A 27,985-nucleotide genomic window follows, 5' to 3' on the forward strand; every position below is an offset into this window, starting at 1 on the left:
CCTCGCCGGGCCAGCGCGGCGAGCGGGAGCGGAGCGGCGCGTCCCCGCACCCCGGGCTCGCCCCCGCCGCCCCTTGCCGCGCCGTGCGGGGCGGGGGTCGCGGCGGGCGGGGACGGCGGTGCCCGCGGCGGGCGGCGGGGGCGGGCGGGGGCGGGCACCCCGCGGGCTGCGGGCGTGGGAGGAGGAGCGGCGGCCGCCGGAGGATGGGAGCGAGCGGCGGAGCCGGGGAGCGGCGCGGGGGCAAGGCCGGCAGCGCGGCGGCGGGCGCCGCGGCATCGCCCGCGTAGGGCGGCGCGGGAGCCGGGCGGCGCCGCGGCCATGGAGCGGGCGAGCCCGGCGGCGGGGAAGCTGAACGCCGGCGGCCGCGGGGCGGGCGATGGGCACGGCCCCGCGGGGGGAGCCCAGCCGCGGGCGGCGGCAGCGGCGGGCAGCGCGGAGCCGGGCGAGCTCATCGGGCGGGCGCTGGATTTCAAGAGCGAAGGGGCGCAGTGCTACAAGGACAAGAAATTCCGGGAGGCCATCGGCAAGTACCACCGCGCCTTGCTGGAGCTCAAGGCGCTGCTGCTGCTGCTGAGCCAGGAGCCGGCCGGGCAGCGCCCTCCCGCCGCCGCCGCCGCCGCCGGGCTCAGCGAGGAGCAGCGGCAGGCGGTGGAGGCCATCGAGGTCGACTGCTACAACAGCCTGGCAGGTCAGCGGGGCCGCGGGGCGTGGGGCGGCGGGTCCCCCCTCGACCGCACACACCTCCCTTCCCCTCCGCAGAACAGCGCTGCATCGCTTCTCCGCTCGTTTCGTCGCCCTCCCTTCCGCCGCCTTCCATTTTTATTTTCGGTCTCACGCTCGGCACAGCAGCGCGGCCGGGCACGGCTGGGCGCCCGGCTGCCTCGGGGAGCGCTGGGGAGGGGGCGCCCGGCCAGGCCGCCCCTTGCGCGGGCTTCGGCTGCGGCCCCCGCCCTGCCCGGCCGCTCCCCCGGGAGGCAGGTGATGGGCGTGGGGCGCGCGGAGCGCACTTGGGGAAATGTGGCTCGTCAGCCGGCCGGGATTGCATGCTGCGCTTCCCCTCAGCCCCAGATGTGTCCTTCAGCCCCTCCGCCACAGCTGCCTTTCTGGTGCCTGTAATTACCAGTAGCACAGAGGGAGAGACTCCTGCTGCCACATCTCGTGTAAGCAAGGGGAAGGGTTTGGGCGCTACTGCAGTAGCTCCAAATAGTACTGGATACAAAAAAAATGTTGGCCTCTTAGCAAGGAAAGTTGAAAGCGAATGCAGCGCTGGCTTCCCACTAACTGCCGGTCACCACGGCGGTCAGCAGGGGAGCACGCCCTTTGCTCCCTGCCAGCTGGTAGCAAGTGCTGCAGGAGGACGGAGGGGAGGGCTGGGGGGGGGTTAACTACTTTGTTAGTCTGATTCTGAAGTCCTTACGGAGCCAGAACTCCCGTTGACTTCAAGGAACTTCACCCAAGCGAGAACTGCAGGATCAGAGGTTATTTTTGGTTCCTAGCAGCGCATGGATTTTTTTTCTTTCCAAGCCTGAAAGCGCACCTCTAAACCAAAAACTTGTGCCTGGGTACATACAGGGAAGAGCACGTTCATAACCTGGACAAGGTGCACAAACTAACAACGTTAATAAAGTTCTGCTGTTTTCCAGAAGGATGAAGGGTCACTCGTTGGCCTTTCTGTCCTTGAGGGGGAAAATGGCAAAAATCAGGACATTAGTGTGTCAGCTGTCACCATCACTTGGCTTTGGGCTTTCCAGACAGAGTTGGTTAGATTTGTTTCCTGTTGCCTAGCGCTAAAAAAGAGGCAGAATAAAGCGAATGGTTTGAAACACCAAGCCAGCATTTCCTCTTGTCTTAATATATGCCAGTCTGTTATACCTGACATGCCTTTTGGGATGTAATGGGGGGCACAACTTAGCCCCCTTTTCATCTTGTTTTCAAATACTCTTCCCTCAAAAGCCTGTTGAAATTGCATAGAGGGAGAGGCAGGTGAGATTCCTGAGCAGTACCACAATTGCACAGCTGTAATTTTGTCTCTCCAAATTTCTGTTCACAGGTTTATTAAAACCTATTGTATTTGGCAAGGATCATTTAGATTGGCAGGGTTATATACAAAGAGCCCATAATACTCTGAACAGTATAGCTTGGTGAGTTCCTGGGCTTGAAAAAGTACTGATGAGCAATATCTCTGCTAGGCACCGATGAGATGTGGTAGGTAGAAGGTAAATGAAGTGGGAGGGTTGGATGGGATTTGCTTCTGTGGCACTTTCTGCTGAGTACACAAGTTCCACTTGCTAGAAATGTGTCTGCTCCTGCTGACGGAGTTGGCCTGTGTAATGGTCATCGTCCAGCTCATTTATTTACCATTTGGGGTTTGTGGGGGGAATTTTTTTCACGGTTGTTTATATTTGATCTTGTCAGCAGGATCAATCAGTGTGAGAAACATGCTCCATCTTTAACCTAGATTTGAACAGATTTTTTCCTAAATTTAACCAGCGTGAACACAGGAGGAGATGAGTATAATTAACCCTGGAGTTGCAAGCAGTGCTTTTCCTGAGATAACCTCACAGCAGGTCAAGCTGTCATTTTACACAGACAGTTGTCACGTGTTTTCAGTAGATGGCACGCACAGAGCAGAGAACAGCATTTTTCTTGGAAATGTGTGGCTTCATGTGTGTCTCCAGAGCTGTCTGCAAGCAATTTTAAAGAAATGCCCTGCACGTTGGAGAGGGGAGTGTGCAGTTAAACTGAAATTGCAGCATTGCTACTCCTAGCCCAGTCTCAGAGCTCCCATTCTAGCAGGAGGATCTGTGAATTCGTATCTGAAGAGAAGGGAAGAGGGGGGATGAGTTTCCCCAGCAATGCCATAATAATTGGTATACCTTTCTAATAGCAACTTGAAGAGGTGCAGCAGTGGGGCTCTATTTTCTAAGTGTGGTGCAGCGGAAGCCACCAGTTTCTTTACACAGTGGGTGCTAGCGGAGGCACCAGCACATGCTGTTAGAGCTGAGGTCAGTGTTACTTGACATGGGGAGGACAGGAGATGCATGGAGTTCTGCTTCTATACACTGAATGAGTGCCTAGAGCTATTTTTAAAATAAATAAATCTGCATAGTGCAGAAAGCATAACAGGAGTACATGTTAATTCTAGAGAAAGCAGTTTTTCACTTAGCTCTGATATATACCCGGTAGCATTAGCAGCTGTCATCTGAGTGTCCTTATTAGCAAGTTCTTTTAGCACCTCCGCTTACTCTCTAAGCTTGGCATTTATGAAGCCCACCTTGCTTTTGCACTGTCATTTTGCATGTGGCCACCACACAACCACCTGTCAGAGATGTTTTGCATCACAAATATAGATGCACACACACACAATTTCTTGTTTATTTGCAGCACACCAGTCAGGGGAGAGCATCCACTATAGGTAAATAACGCACTAAGCCAAGTAAGTAGGTGAGAAATATACACCCAAAGGGGATTTTGGGCAATCTCATGGGCGAAGGCTGGGGTTGTTTGGTTGTTTTTTTGAATCTGACTGATTACATGAGTAAGAACATGTGGGCAAACACTAAACTGTTCAGTGCCTTTATTGCTTTGCAGAATGTAAATTTAGGCACAGCCATGCACACAGATTCTTGTTTAGCTCCGCTTCTTTTGTAGAGTATGTTCAGCAGGCAATTCTCATACTGTGAGGTGGGGTGGCCAGCTCTTGTATTTAATCAGAGCCCCAAAATATTCGGTGTGTTTTCTAAGGTAGAGCTGTGTAGCACCCCCACAACCTGAACTATTTAGCCCATTTCAAAGGATCCCAGATCTGCTGGGTTTTAAATTCTTGTGATTTTTTTTTTTAAATATTTGAAATCGGCCTAGGATTTTCACCACTTGCCATTGGCAGTGCTGTGCACATTTCTTTCGCTAAGCTGCTAGCTAAGCTTCAGTTTAAGCTCCAAGAGTTTTGCCTTAAAGGGACTCCTCCTCACATCTGCAGAATCCAGTGCCACCATGTTCTTACACAGGCCTGCTGATACCTCTCTGCATTTTACCACAAGTCTCTGGTAAATGTCACCAGACGCAAGGGCAGCAGCATGGTCAAGGCTCCCAGAAATTGCTAGGGTAGGCAAAGAAAAAGCCTACCAGCAGCATAGAGCCTTGCAGAATGAATGCAGGGTTGTAAGGCAAACAGTCCGTTCTTTATGACTCACTGACGGTCTCTGACCTTGAGGAAGCCACTTGACCTCTTTTTGCCTCTCTCAGCTCTATTGAAAAAGAAAGAACAGGGACCACAATCTCATCCTGATGGTGCATCCAACTGAGTTTCCCCCAAGTCAGTGGTCTGCGTTCTTTTAAAAAAAGGTGAATGTATGAAGAATGCCTGTGGAAAAGCAACCTGGCCAAATATCCCTCAGATCTTAGCCTCCTTTCCCGCTCTTGATCTGGAAGAAGCTTATATGCTTTATGTACTGCATGCAGGTAGGGATCATTTACCTACTGCAAATGCAATCATTACCCTCATTAAACACAATTATTATTTTATTCCAGCATTACTGCCTAAAAGTTTACAGGATCAAAAGGACTATGTCTGCTCTGCAGAGAGAAACAAGTCCTAGTCGTTCCAAAGTAGCGAAATACCAAGGGTAAGCATAGTTTTAAGCTCTTCTGGTGAGGGAGTGTTGCAGTGTGATAAGCAAACCTTTGTTGGTTTTCCGAAACACGCGGAAATGCTAGAGCTAATCCTGGCAGGAGAAACAGAACCAGAGGGAGAAGTGGGTATACGAGGAGTGGCACTGGGGGATCTGGGTTTCCAGTTCCTCTTCCGTGAGCTAACCAGTTGTGTTACCTTCACCAAATCTTTCCATTCATTGAACCTCCGTTTATCCATCTGCGTTTATGATGTCTTGGCAGTACTGTAAGGCTTTGTTAATTACATGAATGTAAATTAAATGTAATGTGTTTATATCCCCTTTCAGGTATGTTTAGTTTACTGTAGGAGTCTTGGCAGAAGGGCACACATACCTGCACAAAGCATTAAAAAATGTAGCCATCCAGGATACATCTCAGCTTGGATGATGAGGTTTGGCCTCCTATGCCGGCAGAAATGTGCACTGGTACCATTCATGACTATGCGAAGGTCATAGCGACAGTCCCACAAAACATGGCACTTCCAGCAGCGTAGGAACCTCCTGGCAGCCTCGGGCTCTAGGCTGGGGCACAGGTACTACCCCCAACCATCACCAATTGCGCAGACTTTGGCGAGTAGTCACACTGAGAAATCCAAGTAAAAATATTTATAATGCTTAATCCAAATAAAAATATAACTAAACATGAGAAAAGCTGGTAAAACTTGTCTCTACTGACCACCCACTAGGACTCCTCACAAGGAGTCTCTGCTAAAATCCCACCCCAGTATATAGCCATTAACAAGCACAGACTCTACCAGGACACATGGTGCTGTGGGTGTTAAAGCAGTTTTGGATTGTTGCTTGATGTGAAGTTTTTTTTATGCGCTGCATCAACAAAAAACACCCTCTGTGAGGATGCCGTGTGGTGGGAAAGACAGCAGCACAAACAGAGCAGGATGTGGTCTGCACTTCCGTGGTTTGAGGGTGGAGTTACCCAGCACTCTTGGTTTAGATACATCTACCCAGCCAGGGTGCATGGGAATATCTTGTTTTACAAGCCTGATGCACTTACTGCTCCAGGTAGGTGCAGCTGCAGCAGAGAATAAACACAGATGACTATGTGTGGGGTTTTAGTGATAGACCCAAACCCTGACATGTATTTAAGAAAGAAATGGGGTTTGAAGCCATTGTCATGAATTAATCTTTAGAAATACTCAGTATTTACCTATTTCCTTTTAGGAGATTTACCTGTTTCCTTTTGGAGAAAAAAATTCTCCCTCTTCGTGGAGTTTCTTGTGCATTGAAAAGATGGGATGGAAATATATCCAGATGCTGGGGGGTGGGAGGGAGGAAGGGAAAGGATGGCAAGGTGCCACCAAACTTGGTTTAAGTGATGCACGTCTGACAGCATCTCTCTTGCTGAGGCAGGAGATGCATTTTGCTCTATATATGTCACTGTCCTTCCCAAGCCTTTTCAAAACTTGAGGCTTTGGGGGGGGGGGGGGGGGGTGTTCTTTGCAGCCACTTCTACCACCTGTTTAATTCCCATTGCATGAGGAGAAGCCTGTCCCAGCTGACCTTGTCATCATTTGCCTGAAAAAGAGTACTGAGAAAGCATAGATCCCCTGGCCAAACTGCGCAAAGGAGCTGCAGTCTTGGTGAATTCAGATACATCCAAGTCTAGCTACTGCTTACCATGGGAGATGAAGCAAAAGACATCAAAAATCACAAAGCTTCTTCAAGAACAGAGCAGTGGTTGATTTGTTTACCTAAAGAGTACTGATTGTTCTCTGCCTTGACAACACTGGTATATTTTCTGAGAGTTCTGTAGTAGCACATCCTGTCAGCTTTACTCCATCCTCTTCTGAAATGCTTTCCTAGAGTTTCCTCCAGCAAAAGTCACAATGAGTCACACCCTCTTAGACCTCCACAGGAGGACTCCTCAATTCATGGAAATGAGTCAGGCACAGCACATTTTCTTTCTCTGATAACCCATGGCAGAAGCAACAGCTGGGAGCAATGATCTTTATCCGTCATAGCTTGATGTGCCAGAGCTCTCATCTGTTACTGTCCATAGGCAACAGCTAATGTCATGATCTTTACTTCAAAATCCACTCCATTCTCCCCACTCTCCAGTATTCTTGACATGCTGTTGCCCTGAGGCTTATAGGCTGGATAGCACCATCTGCTTCTCCTTGGCTTTGTCCCGTGCACCCGGTTCTCCCATCACGTTTCTCAGCTCAGGAGTCAGGGCTGCTTATGCAGTCTGTGTCTTTACCCTTCGAATTCCTCACTCTCCCAGATGCAACACAGCTACGTTAGACTTTCTGACCTCCCAGACAAAGTCTGTCCCTTCCCAGGCTTCCGCCATCTCTCCATTCTGCCAGTGAGGCCCTCTCATCCCCTTTGTTCTCATACTCTGCTGCACAGCGCCTTGTGCCTGATTCCTTTGAGGTGATTTTTCCTGCAGTATATTAGTGCAGGTTGGACCTTCTTGCCCTTCCTGGCTCTCTTCAAGGTCCATCTCTGCTGTGACACCTTTTGGAAGCCAGTCAGTTGGTGCTGGTTACCTATTTATGTATAAAAAGGAGGAGCACCTTTCTGCAATGGTGTGTACATGTGCAAGCACATGACTATATTCTGTATCTTCACATCCTTTGTCATTCACAGTGATAAAATTACCAACTCTTCAGATCAGGGGCACGAATTGTAATACATGCCTGTCCTGCGCAGCCATGATCACAACTTTGCTCATCACAGCAGCACATACTCATCTTGAAAGCCTTGGGCTGTGTAAGTCACCACCCCTGAATGGTTCTGCAACAGCCTCCCAGCCAACAGGAGTCATGGGAAAAAAGGCAATCTTGTGCTGTTTGCACCTCTAGCAGTTGTGGATCTGTTTGCCAAAGAATCCAGAATTGTCTGACAAGCTCCTGACTATCACAACATCTCAGTCCTATTCACTCAGATAACACCGTGAACAAGGCATGAACTGCAACTCTGTACGTGTTCCTAGGTGCAGAGAATAACCACCCTTACATTGCTGCCTAAGCCCTTCAGGATACAGGACACTGTTGGTTGCAAGGCATTGTCATGAATTAATCTTTAGAAATACTCAGTATTTTTCTTTCTCCAGCACATCCATGTTTGACAGGTCAAGTCTGCCCTACTAAAGCGAGTACTTTCCTAGCCACTGCTCAGTATTCCCTTTCTTTCTTCAGTAGGCGCACTGCCCATTGCATTTACTTGCTGCCAGTTTAGGGGGCTGTCATGTAGATTGTTCTGCATCGATGGCAACAGCAACTCCTTTCGTATCAGAGTGGCAGGCAGCAAAACTCTGCTAATCTGGCCGTTGATCTAGTTGCCTGGGAGCTGCTGGAAAGGAGCAGCTGGGTCAGCTACCAGAGCCGCCAAACCAGTGTTCCTCAAATTTTGATTCCAAAGATCCTGTGATGCCCCGATTGCAACTGTCAGTTTTCACACCTTGGGTGTTACTTTAACATGGACACATCAGAGACATGTAAACAGCTCATTACCTACCTGAGGAAACTCAAGTGAGGTATCTATCTTGCTATAAGTCATCTTATTCTGTAAAGCAAGGGGGTTTAGGGCCCTCTCGGTAGAAATTCGCTACCCATTTGATGCATCTATAAGGCTTAGCCTAACATGCAAAAACTGATTTCAAATCAGCCCAGCTGGACGCTGCTTATCTGAGGTCTTTCCCAACTTGAAAGACTTCAGTCTTGACTCCAGCCAGCAGAGCTGTTTACTACTACCTGAAGCAGGTGGAGAGGAGAATACAAAACAAGCAGTGGGGTATCCTTGCCCTGCACGTTCCCCAGTGTAGCATGTGAGGGAGGAAATTTACTCCTGGAAGCAAATAAAAAGCAGAGGAAGTGTCTGGGACTTAAAAATTTATGTCAGACCTTTAGTGCTTCCTTTGGCTATTCCTGGGCTGATGTGACTAACAAATGTCTGCCTCCAGTGCGCTGTGCTGTTCCTACAGTCGCCATCTAATGCACAAATTCACCCTGATATGAAAAGCATCTTTATGATACAAAGAAGGATCTTTCAAGCAGGAAAGAGGCTGTGAGAATTCACATTGCTCTGCCCTGTGCCTGCTTCCAGAGAGGGAGAGGGCAGAAAGATTGTGTTTCATCCACACTTTCAGGGAATAAGTCTGTGGAATGGCCACAGCCTCTCCCAAACAGGAGCTGTCCAGGGAGGTCATCACCCCATCCAGAAGCAGAATGATGAGGGAAGGAGTCTGTTATGACGCTCTGGAAAATCATTGTAAGTCAGCCCTAGCCATTTTTCTGTAAAGGCGCCTTTTTTCTTGTGTAGCGTTTCAAAATGAATCAGATCAGAATATCTGCCCCATGCTGTAGCAACGATTCGCTCATCAAACAGCATGGTGCAAAGTTAAGCCTCAACTCCTTTAGTCACCATATTTTTTTAATACTAGCATAATTCAAATCCTAGATTACTATGCTCTTAAATGCTTTGCAGTGATTAATTGCTTAAGACATGTTAGTGCATTCATGTTGCAAGGAAACCAGAGCAGCATAAGATCCTCACCTATACTGGAAGTACAAAGAAAATGTAGTAATTTTCCTTTTTACATTCTCTGACTACTGTGATGGAGTTCAAACTGAGGCAGCTCAGGAGCTTTGCTCATGGGGTGGGGTTGGGTAAATTAAATTAATAGTTTAATACAAAATAATTTTTAAAACCCAGGGCTGATTAACTTGGACTACAGTGCCAGAAGGTATCATGGAGTTAAAGAACCTAATAAGGTTAGAAAAGAAGGCTTAGACACATAACTAATCAGAACATTCACTGCTGTATTAGGATAAAAACTGTAAAGCAAGTATTCCATTTTCATGCTTGAGAACCACTGCTAACTGGTTTGGATTTACGAATAAATTTCTCTGAGATTTCCATTTCCCTGTCCACAGCCATGTCACATAAATGACTCAGTCATCCTGTGATCATCTAGCATATTCACATCCTTTTCCTCTTTATAGTTTCCAGCTCATGAGCTCACAAATTCTAGCAAAACTTCTTTGTAGTCCCAAAGAGCACGGTTTTACATTTTGTATTGCCAACTTCCACCCCAAATAAATTTACTGCTGTGTTCTTTTTATGTCACATTGTCATCCTTGTGCCTTTTGACAGTACCTTAGAACTTCACAGTCAGTAGGGCGCTCCTACTTTTACAAAGGGGCATTAAGAAAACACTAAACAAGCTCAACTCTGAAATTAATTCCTGAGGTATTCTACTGGTGATTTCTACTTACAGACCGATACTCTTGTCAACAGAACCCATTTCGGCTTCTTTAGCCACGACATAATTATTCCACTACATCTTCACCTTCCCTAGCTTAACCAAAAAGACACAGTCAAGACAGAGAATTGTATTATTGGCCTTATTCAGTACAATGATTCCGGTGTTCCTGGTGCCTGAAAACAAGTTTTCTACTTGGGGTGGAAGTTACCCTCCACGTGCTCCTGATCAGACACACAGACTCCTACCTCCTTCTTCCACTGCCAGCAATGCATTGCACACGCATGGTTTGTGAAGGGGGTGGGAATGATCTGAGACCTTTATCTGAGACACTTTACCACAGCTTATATTAAAGAGAAGACATCTTATTAGAGGACTGGCTTATGCTCCTGCACAGTTCATACCCTGACTTTTTCAAGCAAATAATACACTGAATTGTCCCTCTGGTCCTTTGTTTTCAGCCCGATTTCCAAAGGAAATGAGTCATAAGCATGTATGTTTTCCATCAGTCCCCTCTCAATAACTGTCAGACCTGTTGGCCAGCTAGATTTGATGGAGAAACAGATGTCTCAGTGGTGCTAAGTTTATACGGTATAAAGGGAGGGCAGGCAAGAGGCAAAGACACGAAAGGCCCAGCTGCACGAAAGGGTGACATTGAAGTTCACTTTACATCGCCTACCAAAGCTCAGCCAGCTGCCACAGCCAGGGTTAGTTGGCTGTGTCGCTGACAAACCGCTCTCCTCTGTAAGTTTGTTTAGAGCATTCTTTAAAGGAAAACAAGGTTGAGAGCTTTGTTTTATACCTGTCTGTCTTCGGTTAGAAAACAGTTGACTTGGGCATCCTCTGCCTATTTGATTCTGTCAGCTGTTCTCTCCATCGCTCCCACAGAGACAGTAAAGGTTTTTCTGTATTTCAAACCGTTATTAAAATGGAAAGGCTTTGGGCTACACTGGACCTAGATAAAACATGTGAATGGGTTATCATTTTAATGAAGGAAATGTTCTTCCCTATTTGACCTCTCCATCTTGCCAAATGAGTCTTTTCAGCCAGGGAGAGTTCAAGGAAAAACCAAAAGCATTTCAGTCCCTATCAATTATAGATGGTATGAATACGCAAGGAGGTGGCCCCAGAGACAGCCTGCTTAGCAGACTCTGCAGCTGTCAGCTCTTTCAGGTGTCCTGGAGGTGAACTGTGAGCCACCACAGGGCACAGCACACAGATGTTGTGGAGCCACGTCATTGTGCCTTGTTTGTGGTGCAGGATAAAGTGCTAGCTTTCAGCCTAAATTGAACATGCTGCAGTAAGCCAGGCTTGAGGCAATGCACAACTGTCAGTGACTTCATTTGAGAGCCTTCAAGCTGTTCCAGCTGCATTTCACAGTACTGCTGTCAGTTATCTGAACCACTATGAGCAAAGGATACTTTACCCTTCAGTAGAGAAGGCAGCTTGAAATCCATCGCTTCCTCCAAAATGTCTCCGTACTTTAACAAATCTCCTCCTTGTCTCAGATGGGTTTAAGAAAAAAAACAACATTCCCTTAAGACCTTAATTTCACTGTGTAATATATTCTGGTAAGAATAATAAAATATTTGATAGCACTTGTTAGAGTTGGACTGCTGCTGAATTCTAGGCACTTACCAGATAGTTGTCACCATCTGATGTTCCTGATCTCTGATAAAATTCTATGTACTTTTGCCTTGTGAAAATGGCTCAAGAGATGAGATTCCCCCAGTGGGTGGCAATAGCAACAGGGAGCCAGACGAAAGGGTACGATGCAGAGAAGGTGCCATAGTGAGAGAGTAAAGCAACACAAGGTGAACAAAAGCAAACCATGAGGAAGAGGCGATGGACCAAACAACAGCTGGAAGAGTAGATCTGAAGGCCAAACTTATCCCAAGTCATATCGACTAGGTGGATGAGTACTGATTTTAAAAGATAATGACAGATCAAAGATTACTAGATAAAGAGGAGGAGGAAACCTCTAGGGGATTTAACCTGGCAGATTAACAGTAACAGCCTTGGCAAAAACAAACAGGGATGTCCACCTCTTCTAATGTGGCTGCAGGAAGAGCTAGTATTTATAGCTATTATAAAATCAAAATGATCTGGTAGTTAAAAGTTGACTAAAGCTTTTGCTCTACCAGTGCTTTGCTCAGACTTTGCTCCTACTTCTCCTGGCTGGGAAAATCAAAGGCATAGAGATTAGAAGATGCAATATGAAGATCATTTTCACCTTAAGCGCTTTATTTTGGTGGGATAAAGATTTGCTGTTACTCAACTGAGAGCAGATTTTGGCTTGAACAAAAAAACCCAAAAAACAAGAACAAAATTCTTGTTTGCTTGACATCTAGGTTTTAGCTACTTCTTTAATATTATCATAGCTAGGAATTTTCAGTAGAGCCTTTGGTTTTGATTTGAAGGACCAGTAACTATTGGAACTGGTAGGTCACAATACTTTTTCAAAACAGAAGCTATGAGGATCATATGAAAAATTTGCTAAAATTCCTTGTTTCTCAAAGCTTTGATCCTTTGAAGGAAAACTGCAGTGTTGTATCACTGGATTTGTGACAAAAAAAGAAGCATAAATCACTACAAACTTGCCTTAGAGTAGCTTAAGAATCATTTCAAGATAACACTTCTAAAGAACTTTGTTTTTGAAAATTAGAAAGTCTGAAATAGGGGAACATAAACACACAGAAAAGGCAGAAATCATTCATGCCTGCTGTTACTTACATATTCACATCTGGCTAGGATGTTGCTCTGACAGGACCTTCCGACAGGGATTAGCACTAAATGGCAGCCATCAAGGAGAACTGAAGACCGTTCATGCTCTGCGTGTTACAGAGCAATTAATAACAGGACTGCAGATCTGAACAGCAATTCCAGAGTCTTCTGCCCATACCCATGCATGGTACAAGGGTACAGATAAGACATATCCTAGGTAATATTTGCTTAGGCTGCTCTTAAACACTTGCAGAGCTAGGATCCTTCCCAAGTAGTCTCTTTCAGTGCGTCACTCTCCACTGCTAGAAAGTTCTTCTAGCTGAGATGTAAGCTCTCTTCTTAGTTCCCAAGTACACGAACAACAAGTTGTATCCTGGTTATACCCTTCTTTGCATTACAGGTGGGTTTTTTTCTTTTTACATGTATGAATGCTGTTAACTTACCTTCCCTCACTGTCATCTTGAAGGCTTATATTCTGACTTCTCTGAACCACTTGTTACTGTCAGGGTCCTCCCATGGATTACATCCGCAATTTATTTCAAGATTGGCTTCCAAAATGAGACACTGTACTCTCACGTGTCTGCCAATGGCTTTTCGTACATGCCAGTGTGCTTTTTTTTTTTTTTTCATTAACAGTATAGCCTTGTTGACTTGAGCCGGTGATCCTCATCACTCTTCAGATCCTTTCCAGCAGAATTCTCCACCCAGCTGTTCCCCTGCTGGACTTACACAGTGGGGTTTTTTCCTGCCTAACTGTAGGACCTTTAACTTGCCCCTGTCAAATTGCATCCTGTTTTTATTAGGACACCACCAGTTTGTGGGGATCGTTTGCAATTCTGCCCATGTCTTCCAACTGAGGCCAGCTCCTCACATCTTGGTGTTTTCTGTGGATTGATGAGGCAGTCTGCAGTCTGTCATTTAGGCTTTTATTGACAATACCAAATACCATGGGGCATAGGACAGATCAGTGCAGAACTCTACTTAATATTGTCTTTCACTTTGTTAACAGAGTTAAGTCTATTCATTTAGACTGTGCTCCTTCAATCTGCTAAAGAAAATGTCACTTAAGTTTGTCATTTGACTAGAGTAAAAGCCAACATACGTAACATCTACTGCTTCTCCTTTAACTTCAAGATTGATTACTCTATTGCAGACTGAAGTGACACTGATTTGTTCTGACAGCTCACATTAGCTGTTACTCATCTCCTTGTTATCAGCCCTGTGCCCTCCAAGGGATGGCGATAGGCAGAGTCCTAGGGTGGGCTGCCAGCCACAAAAAGCCTGACAGGCAGGTTCAGCAGATCCGTTAAGAACTGCTAGATACATCTTAAAATGTATGATGGTGGAAGCATCAGCATACTGCAGTCACTACTACTGTCCCTCTCCTAGAAAAGCTAATTGGAACTGTGAAGTCAGGGTCTTTCTTCTGGAAGAGGTACGAAGGGCTCAGGAGCAGCAGAGAACTGAGGGAGACCATGCTATGTGTTGGAAGGAAAGCACGGCCAAGGTGGCAGGGTCAGGAGGAATGGTTGGTATCTGTCTACAAATGGAGAGGCAGGCTGAGAAGAAGGGGAAGGCAACTTGGAAGACGTGGCTTCTCTTTGTGCTCTCCAAACATTTATGGATCCACACCTCATTTAGCATTAATCCCTCCCTACGGAGAGAGACAACCTGTCATACGGTTTGGATTTTAATTTTCCACACGTTTCTCCTCAAGCAGAAACATACGGGCATGTTTAGGCCTTTTTGGTACCTGGAGAGGAATAAATGAGAGCCACTGGCTGGAAAGTTGTATTGTCATTCTGATATTCCCTTTTCATCCCATTAAGGTTGTCCAGAAACTTGGAGTCAGCTGTTCAGATTATTGCCAGACATTATCAAGCTGTCTATAATTAGCTTTTTATTGGTGAGAAGCCAGAAAATCCTTTTTGTTTGCAAGCTTGGACTATAGAGAAAGAGAAGAAATATTTCATGGAAGAGATTGTTTGGAAACTGCAGATCCTAATTAGTGTCTCAGCCTAGCAGTGAAACTGCATGCAGCTTTTTTCAGGGAAAAAAAAGATGCTTTAAACATCCTCTTTTGAGGAATGCTGGATTGCATTCTTGAAAGGCACAGCACACATGGAGCTTTACCACCTCAGCTCTGTTCCTTGGTGTAGGCTTCTTACATTCCTGCATGTCATATTGGCTCCTTCTAGTGCCAATCTGGATTGAAATTTTAAGACAGGTTAAAACATAGTTTCAAAATTGAGCTGTGCCATCCACACGTAGCCTGTGCAGCCTGCACACTCAGGACCAATAACCAATACTTAAGAGAAATTTGGATAAGCGTTCCAGTAGTCCAGATATTTTTACGCTGTACATGAAAATTACACTAGTTTCAGTCCAAGCTGACACTTAATCCAAGATATCCCTTTACATTTTCAGCACAATCATATGGGACACATTTTAATTGTTTTATTTTAGAAGTTAATTATAATTTAAATTACTAACAGTGGACACCGTAAGCTCCATGCGCTTTCTGTAAACACCATTTACACTGCAGCATGGAGAGATTAACGATACATCCATTAGTAGCATGGTTAGGAGATTGCTGTCTATTCCAAGACAAACATTATTCCTTTTTCTCCCCTCCTGGTTTTCTTTTTTCTGTTTCTTTTTTTTCCTTTTTTTTTTTTTTTGTTTGTTTCCTTTTGTTATATTCCAATAATTTTTCTTCCCAAACACTTTAATCAAACCAGAACTTACTACTATCATGTTTTATCTTTTCTGAGGAAGAGCATCTCTATGAAGGATGCTAAGCCTTCTGACATAACGGAAGTATGAGACTCTCCTAGCCTGTCCTACTATTTTGAGTCTTAAAGAGATATGAGAACAAAGCCTGTTCAATGATGTATAAAGGTCTTAATCAAATGTCTGAATAAAGCCCTGAAGCAGTAATATCAAAGCATCAATCATATGTTTTCCAAAGTAGAACCAGAGCAAGAATACACACCATCTTCCTGCAATTTAAATAGATTGTAAGTGAGCTGTGGGCTGCTATACTTAGGGCAAGATCATATCAGAAAGTGAAGTACCTTGCAGAGTTTAGTTATGGTTATTTCTGGGAATGTCACTGTCAGTTTGTGAAATGCACATTGAATTTGTAGTGGTTAGAGTACCTAGCACTTGCTTAGGAGTAATAATCCACACAGGCTGTTAAACTCCAGTGGTGGAGTCAAGAACAAGTACAGTAAAGAGGGAATATCTACTTCAGGTTTAAGCAGTAATGGGTTTAGCTACTTCTCTCTGCTTTGCAACCAAATCAATCAATACAAGCTGGTTTTTACAGTCTAAAGGGTGGGAAACAAAGGTGGTTTGGATTCAGACCCTTTTGCATGGGTACATGAGTGGTTCAGCCACATGACTTGCTATTAGCTCTTGCACAGGACACATGCTCCAGCCTCCAGGGGGTATTTGCAAGGAGTAGCTTTCAGCGCTGCAGCCCAGTATCCCTTGGTGAGTATATCCAGCAGAGAAAAAGATGATTCAGAGCAGGAATACGATTGTGGTTAAGTGATCTGCTAGAGAGGCTGCTGCCATACACACCTAGGGAGATTAGGTTCTGCTTGGATTTCATGATTATATAAATGCTCCTCTTGGTCCCCAAGCTGGCAGCACTGCGTCTCTATGTCCCGAGCACCTTGTCCCAGACTCTAAACTCCTCTTCTACCCCCAAACTTTGTCTTCTCAACAGACCTCATCTCCCCACCCCAGTGGGTCTGTGCTTCTGTCCCCACGTGGCCCTCAGCTCCAGCCTCCTCCTTGCAAGAAGCATCAGTCTCCCTGCCTTTCTGTCATAACTGAGACAACCCCTCTCAGCTTGGTTTCCACTTTCTGCTCTTCTTTCTTCCTGTGACCAGTGACCCAATAAGAGAATTTTTTTGCTCTCTTAAGTTCCCAAATCCCCACTTTTTCCTAGATCAGATCGTGCCGGGGGTGGACTGAATACTCAGAGGATTTGGGTACCGAATTCTAAAGCACCTCTATGGAGTACTACGTGCAGTACTATACTGGTTTTATTTTCAGAAGGTTATCAGTTGGCCAGCTATACATTACCCTGGGGATAACAGAAGGCACCTGCTTGACACAAATGATAACTGCCAGATTACAGTTTGCAAAGTGAAATGATGAGAGGGCATGAGACAAATCCAAAGAGACAGTCACCAGAGATCTTTAACAAGGGAAATATATGTTTTCCTAGCCTGTTTCTCCAAAATACCCAAACAGTCTTGGCTGACATTTTCCAAAAGCAGACATCAAAGGTAGACATTTCACATGGATATTTTAGTCCAAAAACTTAAAAACTAACGAAGTTATGAGCAGCTGACTCCTCCAGTGGAAGGCACAAGGCAGTCTTAAAAGTAGGCAGCACTACGGGCTTACCTGGGTGACAGAGAACTGTGAACAAGACAGGAGTTGTGAAATAGGAACTTGCAACCCAAGATACTGCTGTAGGGCAAGAACATTTTCAACAACAGCAAATGAATTCCTGTTATGACTAACAGAGTGTGCTGAGCCCAAGGAACATGCCATGGGGAAGGGATATGCTAACATTGCTTGCGCAGTAATTTGGCTCACTCTCTTAAGTGTTCTATAACATGGAGAGGTCTTGAGCCTTGCCTACAGCGGGAATTTAGCCACCGGTATAAACTGTGTCTGGAGGATTGTTCTGGCTCACAGATTTACCCTTTGGTGAAAATTGCCAGGTGGGCAAGGCTTTAGATATTGTTGTTCCAAATCTCCATGTTAAAACCTGTACATCCTACTTCCAGACCTAGTTCTTAGCTCAGCCAAAATTAGCAGCCAGAAGTTTGGGCCAAATGGAGCTATACGCATAACCTGCAGAGGTATTCATACAGAAGAGGCTTCTCTAGTAAGATGCTAACAGACAGCTTCAGTTGAACTTCATTTTGAGGGCTCAAAGAACAGCTATAAAAGTGAGAAAAGCTGAAAACCAGGGGTTTTTTTAGTAAGAGACTCCAGGCACTTCTTTATGCAGGCTGTTAAAGGGAAGATGAAGGAGTGACTTGACCAGAATCTCAGAGTACCAATGCAACAAGGAAACACAAGCTTTTCAGGGTAGCAAAGGTGTGGCTACTAATTGCGCCAGTGGCTGGTAATTGCAGCTAAACAAAAAAATCAGTGTAGAACCATAGCGATGTTTCTTAAACAATGAAAGTAATTAACCTTTGGGAGAAAAGGGCTGTCATGGATCCTTTCTCACACCTATCAAGCCTAGATATCCTTTTGAAAGACACTCTGGAATTCAAAATTAAGTCAGGGTGCACTAAAGTAGAATCCAAAACCCTCAGCTGTCAGGATTTTAGTTACAGCTTCCCCCCATTGCTAACCACCGCTACTGGTTACGATTAAAGGTGTAGATGTGTTTTATCTCTACAGGGGCTTTAATCTTTGTTTTGCCTACCCTTGTGCTGAACAGTGTCACACAAATTAGTTCTATTGGTACAGTTATCTACTGGTACCAAATCTGTACTGCACCTCTCCGATTGTTGCAGCTGATGGAACTGGCTGGCATAGATCGAGTCCACAAATTAAAACTTAAAAATTGTCACCCGATAGTTTAAAATGGCTTATTTTACAGCAGGCAGGGACTCTTCATGACCATGTGACATATATGGTTTCAAAAATTAGGAGTTACTTACTGCTTAAGCTGACACAGTAAATCAGCTGCCAAATTGAGAATGATAAGCAAGTATGATGGATAACCATCACAAGCTGCGGGAAAGCAGGACACCCTGCATTCTAGGCTGGAGACATGTAGCCACCAGATGCTGTATTACAATGACAAGACCTGCAGGGAATGGTTGACTATAGGTTTGCATCTGCATGTAAAGGGTACCCTTCTAATGGCCAGCAAGCTACTAGAGATGGTGCTGTGTGGGATCAAGCCCATTCACTTTCAAGAAAGCAGCAGCAGGAGCTTCATAAACCTCTCGATGCAGTCTGAGTGACGTCTGTTCCTCAGAAGGATTCACTGCGGGTGCATTATGAACTAAGAAGGGGGGTGATGAGGTGTTTGATGTGGTAAACACTCCCAGCCAGAGATGCACATGTCTGTTTAGGAAAACGTTTTCAAAACAATTCTCCCCTGACTGCATTAGGTAGGAAGTACAGGGATTCCATGTCTCTCCCATTTCTGAAAGCTCAATTACTAACGGCCTCAATATTTGCACAGAATCACAGTCCATTAAGATAATTTCAGTCCACCAAGAACTGAAAGCACGCACCTGTAAATATTTATAAGGGAGATACTCCCTCCAGGTTCATTTCCAGCAGCCGCTTCCAACGCTGGCTCTCCAAATGGCCAGCTCTTTTAGCAGAACCGTTTCCTGCACATCCATCTGCTCGCTTTGTTCAGATAAACACGTGTCTCTCCTGCTAGCCATGTGGTACTGACTTCTCTCTGCTTTATGCACGGTTAGTGGGGATGCCCTGCAGAATCTTTACTGTGAGTATGAGTCACAGAAAGAACCCAGCTGGATATCTGGAAGCCCATTTGGATTTATGAATTAGCTGGCTGTGGGAGACTTTTTCTTTTCTTTTAAACCAACCCATGAAGCAAGTCCAATATGGAATTACTGAGTTAATATACATGAATAGACTGCCTGTCATTTTTCACAGTAATTTCTGTGACTCGAACTGGAAATACCAAGTAGTAAATGAACAGAGAGACTGAAATCCAAATCCACGCCCCATCCCCCCGGCTGCACTGAAAGGCAGTTTCTCAGGACGCAAAAGGCTGGATCAGATTGGCAGCGTGCAGAAAGCTACTGCCACTGCTGTACATGCCACTGGTCAGCAGATAAACAAAGCAATCCCATTCCCAGGGCTGTGAAGCCAGCAGTAAATTTACACAACCATCTTTTTAATAGCTTTGAAAAATAAAGGAAAACAAGGCACAATAATTTCAAGCTCCATTAGAAACAGAGTGAGAAAAATCAATGTTTGACAAATAGGAAGGGACAAATTCTGGGTAAGGAAATTCTACTAAGCTTTTAGAAACATATGTGTTTTTTAACTGGCAATCAAATAGCAAGCGACAAGATGCTTTTGAAATACCTATGCACTTTGATAGCAGGAGCAGTTAAAATATATTGAAAGTCCATCATTAAGGCAAATGGAACGAAGCTCTCAGCAATTACTGCATCGCTCAACCAAATGTAGCAGCAGTGGGGCTAGTTCTGCAGTCCTTGCTCAACACATCTGTACCATCAGTTCTCTACTGGTAAAAAAAGCCTGTTTATGATTGTTCCCAGCTAGCTATTTAAGCTTTAAACACATACTTGGGTTAGGAATGTGTTCCATCCATGTTAACTGATGGTTAATATGATGGACATGATGATGACTTGGACCAATTTAGATCAGAAGGAATATGTGGAGGTCACCTAGCCAAACTGCTGCTCATGAAATATAAAGTGAGATACAGAAGGGGTGCACAGCTTACTTCAGGGGTGCAGGGGAATGGGATCCAAAACTGTATCATATGCCTAATGCAGCATTGTATCCTCTCAGGTGCAGGCTGCAGTTACCATGCAAAAAAATGAAGTCTGGCTATTCATTGGTGACACCTGAACCGTGACAACTTGGATTTCCAGGAGCAGTGAGTCTCCTTGCCAGAGACACACTGAGTAACACCACCTGCCATGGGAAATTTCTCTCCATGCCCTGGCACTTACCACTGCCAGCCTCTGAACTGATCCTAGCAGCAGCATCCTGCCTTACTTCCCCCTTCCCCAAATGGTGTCATTCCCAAAGTTGCCTTGGGTTGCAGCATCAGGTGGGCTTGCTGACAGCACAACTTTATGCATTTCCCCAAAGACTGTGGCTGCACCGTGTCCTATTTATGTCAGTGTTCCCAAAACTATTTTTAATGCCCTGTACACCTAGTCAAGTTTAGCCCACCAGAGTGAGCGCTACAGGAAGCCACAAACAGCTGTAGAGCATGCCCCCAGGATCTCCCCCTTTCCTCTTTATTTCTTTCCTAGTTGCGGGAAACTCACTATGGGAATTTTCTTCAGAAACTTGACATTCATGCAACAATTGCTCTTCAGCGTACAGCCCTCAGCATGCTGTTGCTTCACTGTGCTTACCTTTTCCTTTAGGAGGTCCGCAGAACTGACCTCTTGCAATGAGCTTGTGTTGCAACACCTCGCAGGAAGCACGCAGCCTGGCACATGTGCTCTCTCTCCTACAACTCCAGGTGTCTCTGGTTTGCTAGCAGTGCATTCTCTAGCAGAGCGGAGCCCCTTCTTGTTTCATATAGCAGAACTCCATACAGGACCTCTTGAATAAAAGACAATGACATATTATTTGCAAATGTAACAGCCTTAGATTAAGCCAAATACAAAATTTGATCCACTGTAGTCCCTCTTTTCCTTGTCAGGTAAGTGTGACTGCCTTTTTGTACTTTCCTGAGCTCCAGCCCTCAGACGGAGAAGTGATTTTACTACAGATGAAGCCAGTAGCTGCCACAAGACCATTCAGCATTCCCACTCTGTGAAGGGATGTTTATGTTCTCACACTCTCCCCCTCCCTGGAGCAAACACAATCCCTTCATTTTGCAATGCCAAAAATAGAAGCATTGGTATTTCAATTGCAAACAATCGGGTCTGGCAAACAATCCCTATGACCAGACCCTTTCTGAAACACAGGTCTGAGGAATTTCCCTCACCTAAGCTGCTCTTTTCCCCCATGCAGATTTCAGGAGCAGGGAGATAACACAGCACTAACGTTCTCCTGTGTCTGTCTGTCTCCCCATCCTGCCCATCCCCTGCAGCCTGCCTGCTCCAGGCGGAGTTGGTGAATTACGAGCGAGTCAAGGAGTACTGCCTCAAAGTGCTTCAGAAAGAAGGTGAGAACTTCAAGGCACTCTACCGATCAGGAGTGGCATTTTACCACCTGGGTGACTTCAACAAGGCCCTCTACTACCTGAAAGAGGCAAGATCCCGCCAGCCGACAGGTATGGGGAGGGGGAGCGGGGATGTGGCTTTGCATTGAGCACTTTTCATGAGCTTCAGCGTGTCCCTGGACTTGATTGTGTTGATTTCCACAGGGATGAGCATGACCCACTGTATCCTTAGCTGTACCCCTCTTCTACTGCCGAGGCTGCAGCACAACCTGAAGATGACAATATTGCTGGAATGCCATCTGTGTGGAGGGGATCCTGCCTCTCTTTCCCTCCCTAGTTTATTTTTGAAGAAGAAAGCAGGATGAGGAAGAGTGTTATCCCAACCATTACATTTCCTGACTGAGAAAAAGCTTTTTCCCCTTAGCAAAGCCAGGGGACTATTTGTAGACCTCAGTAGCCATGCCTTCCACCATCTCAGTAAAGGGTTAGTATTGTAGTTAGATCAGAGACAGACATTCACTCACAAAGCTTTCATCAGGGTGCTTCAACTTTCACTGTGAAATCAGCCACTTGCCAGTTCAAGTACCTGTCCGTCCATATGTCAAAACCCAAGATTTCATTTTGGGACAGCAAAGAAATTATGTATCCAAACAACTTATCCTTGCCAGAGCAACCCGCTTTACGCTAACCTCCTCAGCCTCAGAACAGGGGGTGGAAGGCCACAATGCAGAGATGGTGCTTTTATTTTTCAAATAGTAATGGGGACATAAAACCACGCTATGGCTTAAAACATTTCTGCTAAAAAAGAATTTTTGTAATACTCAAAGAAAAAATAAAGGAGCACAAGAAACCAAAACAGAAGCCATGTGCAAAGAAAACCTCACAGAGCAGCTCTTCCACCTGGATGTGAGAACTGGTCATGAAGCAGGAGCGAGCCTGGGTCCTGGCAGAGCACAGGAGCTGATGTTCATTGAACTAGAGGACGCAAGGGAGGCTTGTCAGAGCTGGCTGTGCTTGATGTCCTACAGGCACTGGCTCTGCAAGGCTCCTGAGGTGGCTGTGCCCTGGAGGAGCACCAGGGAGGGTGTGCTTGGGGATGTGCTGGGATCTCCTTCCTCTTCCACCTCCCCTAAGAGTGCCTGGTCCCATCTGTCACGCTTGGTCATGGGCTCCAGGCAGTCTGACAGCACAGCTGTGCACCCCACACTCCCTGAGCAAATGTGCTTAAAAGCTCAGTTTAGCCTATTTGAGTTCGCAGTGTGCCCTTCTGCTTTCAGCCCTTGCCAGAACCAGGGAAGGGAGAAGCCTATGCAAGAGAAAAATAGTCAGTGGAAAATAAGAAGTTATCCCAACCTTGAGGGTCTGACTAGGCTCAAATTGAAACAGTCCTTCTAGCTGAACCACTTTGCTTCCATTTTTTTTAAATATGTATTTCTATGCTCCCCTCCTGCCCCGATACTATTTATTTGGTATCCCTCACTGCTTCTTGAAATAAATACTAATTTATTCAACAGCAACAGCTTCAAATACCACAGCTTGCTGCAAAAACATACCAGAAAGTGTCTCCAAAGGCCCTTAATGTATACAAAAAAACAGTTCTGGCCTTCAGCTCTGCATCAGAGACTCTTCCCTGTTATTGTTAGACCATTCAGGGCCATTATTCCACTGTTTTATTTATGATTATGGAAAACCTGAAGGGTATTCAGGGGGAAAGAAGTGAATACATACAGTAAGAAAGGATGTGACTGTTAAAACACAGTAGCAGGAATCAGGTAACACTATCAAGAATTATAATAATTATTGATATATATCAAAATATATTATTATTATATATCTTATTTATATAATATATATTATATATATTAACGAATATAACAAAATATATCAAGACAGGAATAAGTCAGTCTCTCCACTTTCAGTGTTTCCATCTGCAAAATCTGATTGTTTTTCTTTATCTGAGTTTTCACAAGGCTCACTGGTAAAAGCACTTGGACATTATTACAGTCATGTTCTGTGTGTTCTTTTTTTTCTAATAAGGATGTTTTTGGCACAAATCACTGGCAGTTATTCTCTTTGGTGGGGGAGATTTTAAATGGTAAAGAGGAATTAGCTAGCAAAGGGTTTTACTTTTCTAAAGGGCTGTCAGCACAGCAAATCCCTTATGGCTATTTACTGTCTGTTAAGGGTGAAAGTTCGGTTTGGCCTGATTTCTTACGCTACCGCCAAACAAAAATCACAAAAGCAGATGGAAATAACACAAGATAATTGTATAACTCTCCTCACCAAGGGAGAGGGAAGCCACAGTTAAGTTGTGCAAAGCATACATGCAGCCCACCCTGAACTCTGTGTCAGAGGCTGGTGCAGCACGGGCAGCCAGATGGACACCTGACCTTCCAGCCTTGCTCAGCTTTTTCCCACTGGTGGGGCCACATCGTCAGGGTAGGTGCTGACTGGGATTGAGGCTGAACCAGCATCTGGCCTGGTAATACCAAACACCCACAGCTGTCTCTGCTGGCCCCGCACTGAAAGCTCACGGTCAGACATCATGCGGGCTGCACATACAAGCTGGATTTCCCATGCTGCATGGAGCTGGCTCGTGGCTGAGCTCCGCAGCTGCCTTCCTGCATCCCTGTCACTCAGAAGTCCTGGGAACAAAACCCAGGCCACAGTGTCTGCAAAGCAGATGGGCACCTGAGCTGTGAAGCTACAGGGAGGAGCAGAAATTACCTTTAAAATGGCAGAGGGCCACTCTGCACCAAGGACACAGGCACGGTCCTAACAGCCAGGGGACATGTTCCTATTGCAGCTCTGCCGGCATCTCTGTACAGGTCTGACCCCATCTGAGTTGTCCTTGCCTGTTATTTCCACATCAGCAGAAGGGGATCACTTCTTCCTCACTGAAAGATGAAAATCTTCTCTTCATTAACATTTACACGTAGCTTTGAAATACTGCTGCAGGCAGAACTAGTGTGGTGCAATAGTATTTGATGGAAAAGACAAAGACAGGGGCTCCACTTCTGTAAATGGAGTGCTGCTCTTATTATTCCTCCTTGGTAAGATAGGAAGGAAGGAAGCACAACATCCCCAAACATGCCCAGATTTATAACTAGCTCTCAATGGGAGCATCTCCCACCTTGCTTTGCCCCCAGCTTCCTGGGCGTGTGGCAATCTCCCAGGCAGGTGAGGCTGTGCTGCCAGCAGCTAGCTGCCTTACCCGCAAGCTAGGGGCAGCTGCCAGCCTTTCATAGCCCAGTTATGCACCAAACCCACCGCCACCCCCCTCAGCCAGACGCCGAGTCCCTGCAAGCCTGGGCAGGTGGGATTCCCTAATGTGCCCTCCCAGCTACCACTTGCCACCCACGCCAGGCAGACATCCAAAGTGCAAACCGCAGCAGCGGGGACGGGTACCCAGACCACAGCCTGTCAAAGCCTGGAAAGGCACAGAGCAGAGAGATTGCAGGGTTGTGCAGGCAGCACAGCAGGGCTCTGCCCTGGCTACATGCCCTACCCTTACACCACTAGGAGCTGTTAGCCACCTCCCTGCCATGTGCACTGATTTTATTTCAGGGCTAAAATTGAGGGCTATGCCCTCAACTGAATGTCTACTCCCTGAGGCTGCACAACTGAAACCAATTCTGTTTTTAAGAAAGCTGCTTTTAAAATGTGCTGGGCTGGTATGAAATGCTGGTGCACAAACAGCCCAGGATGCTGGTGCACGTTGTCTGACAACAGCAGAAGTCCTTGGCTCATTAAGAATGCCCCAGGTGGGGCAAATAACTTAATCATTGAATCCCACCCTCCAGACTGACTAGGATGATGCAGTTGTACCTGCAGAAGACAGCAGGGAGACCCACCCCGCCAGAGACAGCTTGAGAAGTCACAACAGCATTGCCTCAGCCCATTGCTACCCCATGGCGTGTTTGTGGGGAGTTCTGTGTGAAGGGAAAGAGAACAGTCTGTCTCCCACTGTTTCAGCTGTGGCTGAGAGCACAATAGAGATGTCCCCTTCTCATGTTTAAAGGAAACTGCATCCACAACTGCTTTGGTGGGTGCAATACCTACACTTGCTAGTGCTGGACAAGTTGCTAGTAATTTGTTCATCTCTTTGAAAGCCAGGTGCTTCTCATTTCCCTAGCTGGACTGGAGCACATTGCTGTTTGGGTGAGGAGAAGACAGGATTGCCCTCTGACTGTGGACTGCAGTGTGCTTCAGATTAGTTTCTGAGGATCTAATGGCTTAAATAGACTAAGATGGCCCTGGCTGGCTGAGTAAGGCTGCGAGAAAACAACCATTTTTCAATCAATGCATAAGTGAAAGTGGCTATTTTTTTTCTTGCTTGCTTCTGATACCACATGGCTTTTGCTACTATGTGGGTGGCATGTGTGTGGGAAGTCACCCTCATGATAGTAAACCAATGTGATTTGAGAAAGGATTGACCATGAGTGCAGAATTGTGGGGTCTGTCTGGAGACACGCTTGTTTAGATCAACCTGTGCTTCAGGGTGAGCAGTTTCACTCATTGCTGAGGCCAGGTGGTAAAGCAAAACTCACGTGTGAGTCTCTGTTAAACCATGACACTGTGTCGATGCACTGAAGTACTGGAAGGAAAAAGAGCACTCAGCTTACCACTTGCTCAGTGCTGGGACCTCACAGCTTTCTGCAGGGATGAATTGGTGGTTCCCTGCCCCTAGGAACTTCATTAGACAGGATAGACCAAGGCAGTATGCAGCATATGACCAAAATGCAGATAGAGTGTCATGGTGGAAGGACTTCCAAATATGAAATTTAAGGAAAGCAAGGGTACAAAGAGAACATGAAGGATGCATTTCCCAATTCAACTCATCATAAGAAAATAAGAGGAGAGTGAAATAGGCTGTAAAAGGAATAGGAGGGCAAAAAGGCAGAGGATAACCGTACATAAAATGCCTTTAGGGGCTTGTATGCAGGCACGGAGGGAAGGGAAACCAGTGAAGGTGCTGTTCCAAAAGAACAGGCAGGGATGACCTGGATAGTTTCAACTGTGCAAATTCAATTGTGATGACCCAGAGTAATCAAAGAGAAGATAAAAACTAGCTGAGGCAAGATCATGCGCAACAGGGATGGCGAGCACAAATTGGGTCAGGTTCTCCAAAACCAAAGCTGCAGGGTTTGGTTCAGAGCACCTTTCAAATCATGCTGTTCCTGCAGGCAGTGTGGGAGCCGTGTTGCTCCCCAGGTGATGCACCAGGGATGAAGGTGCAATGTGTCTGTCTTCCACAGGGAGTTGTAACCAATGTGTGCGTACATGTGTGCTCTTTCCCTGCAGATACCAATGTCATACGATATATCCAGCTGACAGAGATGAAGCTCAGCAGGTGTTCCCAGAGAGAGAAAGAAGCCTTGTGAAAATGAAGCCGCTTCAGCTGAAGTGCCCAAGGGGGAACATTTCCTTCCTAGAAACTCATTTGGTGGATTTTCCTGTTTGCTCTGCCTCATCCTCATCTCCTCATCCATCCACTCCCCCTTGCTCTTCATTGAATCCCAGTTTTGAAAAAAAAAAAGAGACTTAGACACTGGATATAGCTGCTTGCCAACAGTGGTAATACCCCTTCCCCGTGGCAGGAGAGCACAATGGCTACAGCCAGCCTTGTTCCAAGACAGTGTCACACACCTGGAGTAGGCAATGCTGGGGGACCTTTCTGGTCCTGAGCTGACTGCCTATTACCTGTTAGGGAAGCAACCCCAGAACAACGACTTCCTGACCAGGCAAGCTGGAGACAGTTTCTGCTCTGAGTGGTCAATGGAGCTTGGAAGAGCTAAGAAACTAAGAGAGCTGCTGGTCATTTCACAGGGGATGGCAAATGCCCTTTTACCATCAGTTCCCTCTGCCTGCTTCTCCAGTGTGTGTTATCAGTCTCCAGTGAGAGCTCACATGCTCCCAGTCTAATGCCAGTGAAAACTGTTTCTAAACATCCTCTTAATGAAAGCACAGAGCACCCTACAAACCCCCTGCAGAGCTGTCCCAGCGCTGGAGAAGAAGGCTGTGGGCTACCACAGAACACTGAACGGACTGTGAAAGCGTGGTGTACAGTATGAGGGAAAAACTGTGAAATAATTCATTAAAGGCAAATAAAAATTATTAATAGGCAACAAGTCTAGGCATTGCTTTTCAAAGGGACCTCTTGGGTTCCCCGTGTCCAGACAGACAACATTGTCTAGTGGGGGGCAGCATGGGGTTGGGAACAAGAGACATCTCCATTCTTATCTTGCCTCTGCTAATGCCTTGCTGTGTGATCTTGGGCAAGTCACTTAGCCTCTCTGTGCCTCAGTTTCCCTATCTGTACACTAGGGATAATACTTCCCTACCTCGCAGGGGTGTTGTGAGGATGTATTAGTTAATGTTTGTAAGTAACAGTACAGTGATGTACAGTGCTAAGTATTATTAGTACACTGGATTGAGGTCTTGATTCTCCCA

At 45.8% G+C, this 27,985-nt stretch overlaps 1 protein-coding gene across 1 annotated transcript; it reads left to right on the top strand.

Annotated features, from left to right (window-relative positions):
- The first annotated feature begins 164 nt into the window (after positions 1-164).
- On the top strand, positions 165-27,985 carry TTC9 (tetratricopeptide repeat domain 9). The gene is made up of 3 exons (XM_055789740.1): positions 165-688; positions 21,461-21,643; positions 26,837-27,985. The coding sequence occupies exons 1-3, from the start codon at positions 319-321 to the stop codon at positions 26,914-26,916; spliced, it is 633 nt and encodes a 210-aa protein (XP_055645715.1). The 5' UTR covers positions 165-318; the 3' UTR covers positions 26,917-27,985.

This window comes from Falco peregrinus, chromosome 1 (assembly GCF_023634155.1).
Source record: "Falco peregrinus isolate bFalPer1 chromosome 1, bFalPer1.pri, whole genome shotgun sequence".
In the NCBI taxonomy this organism is placed as follows: Eukaryota; Metazoa; Chordata; class Aves; order Falconiformes; family Falconidae; genus Falco; species Falco peregrinus.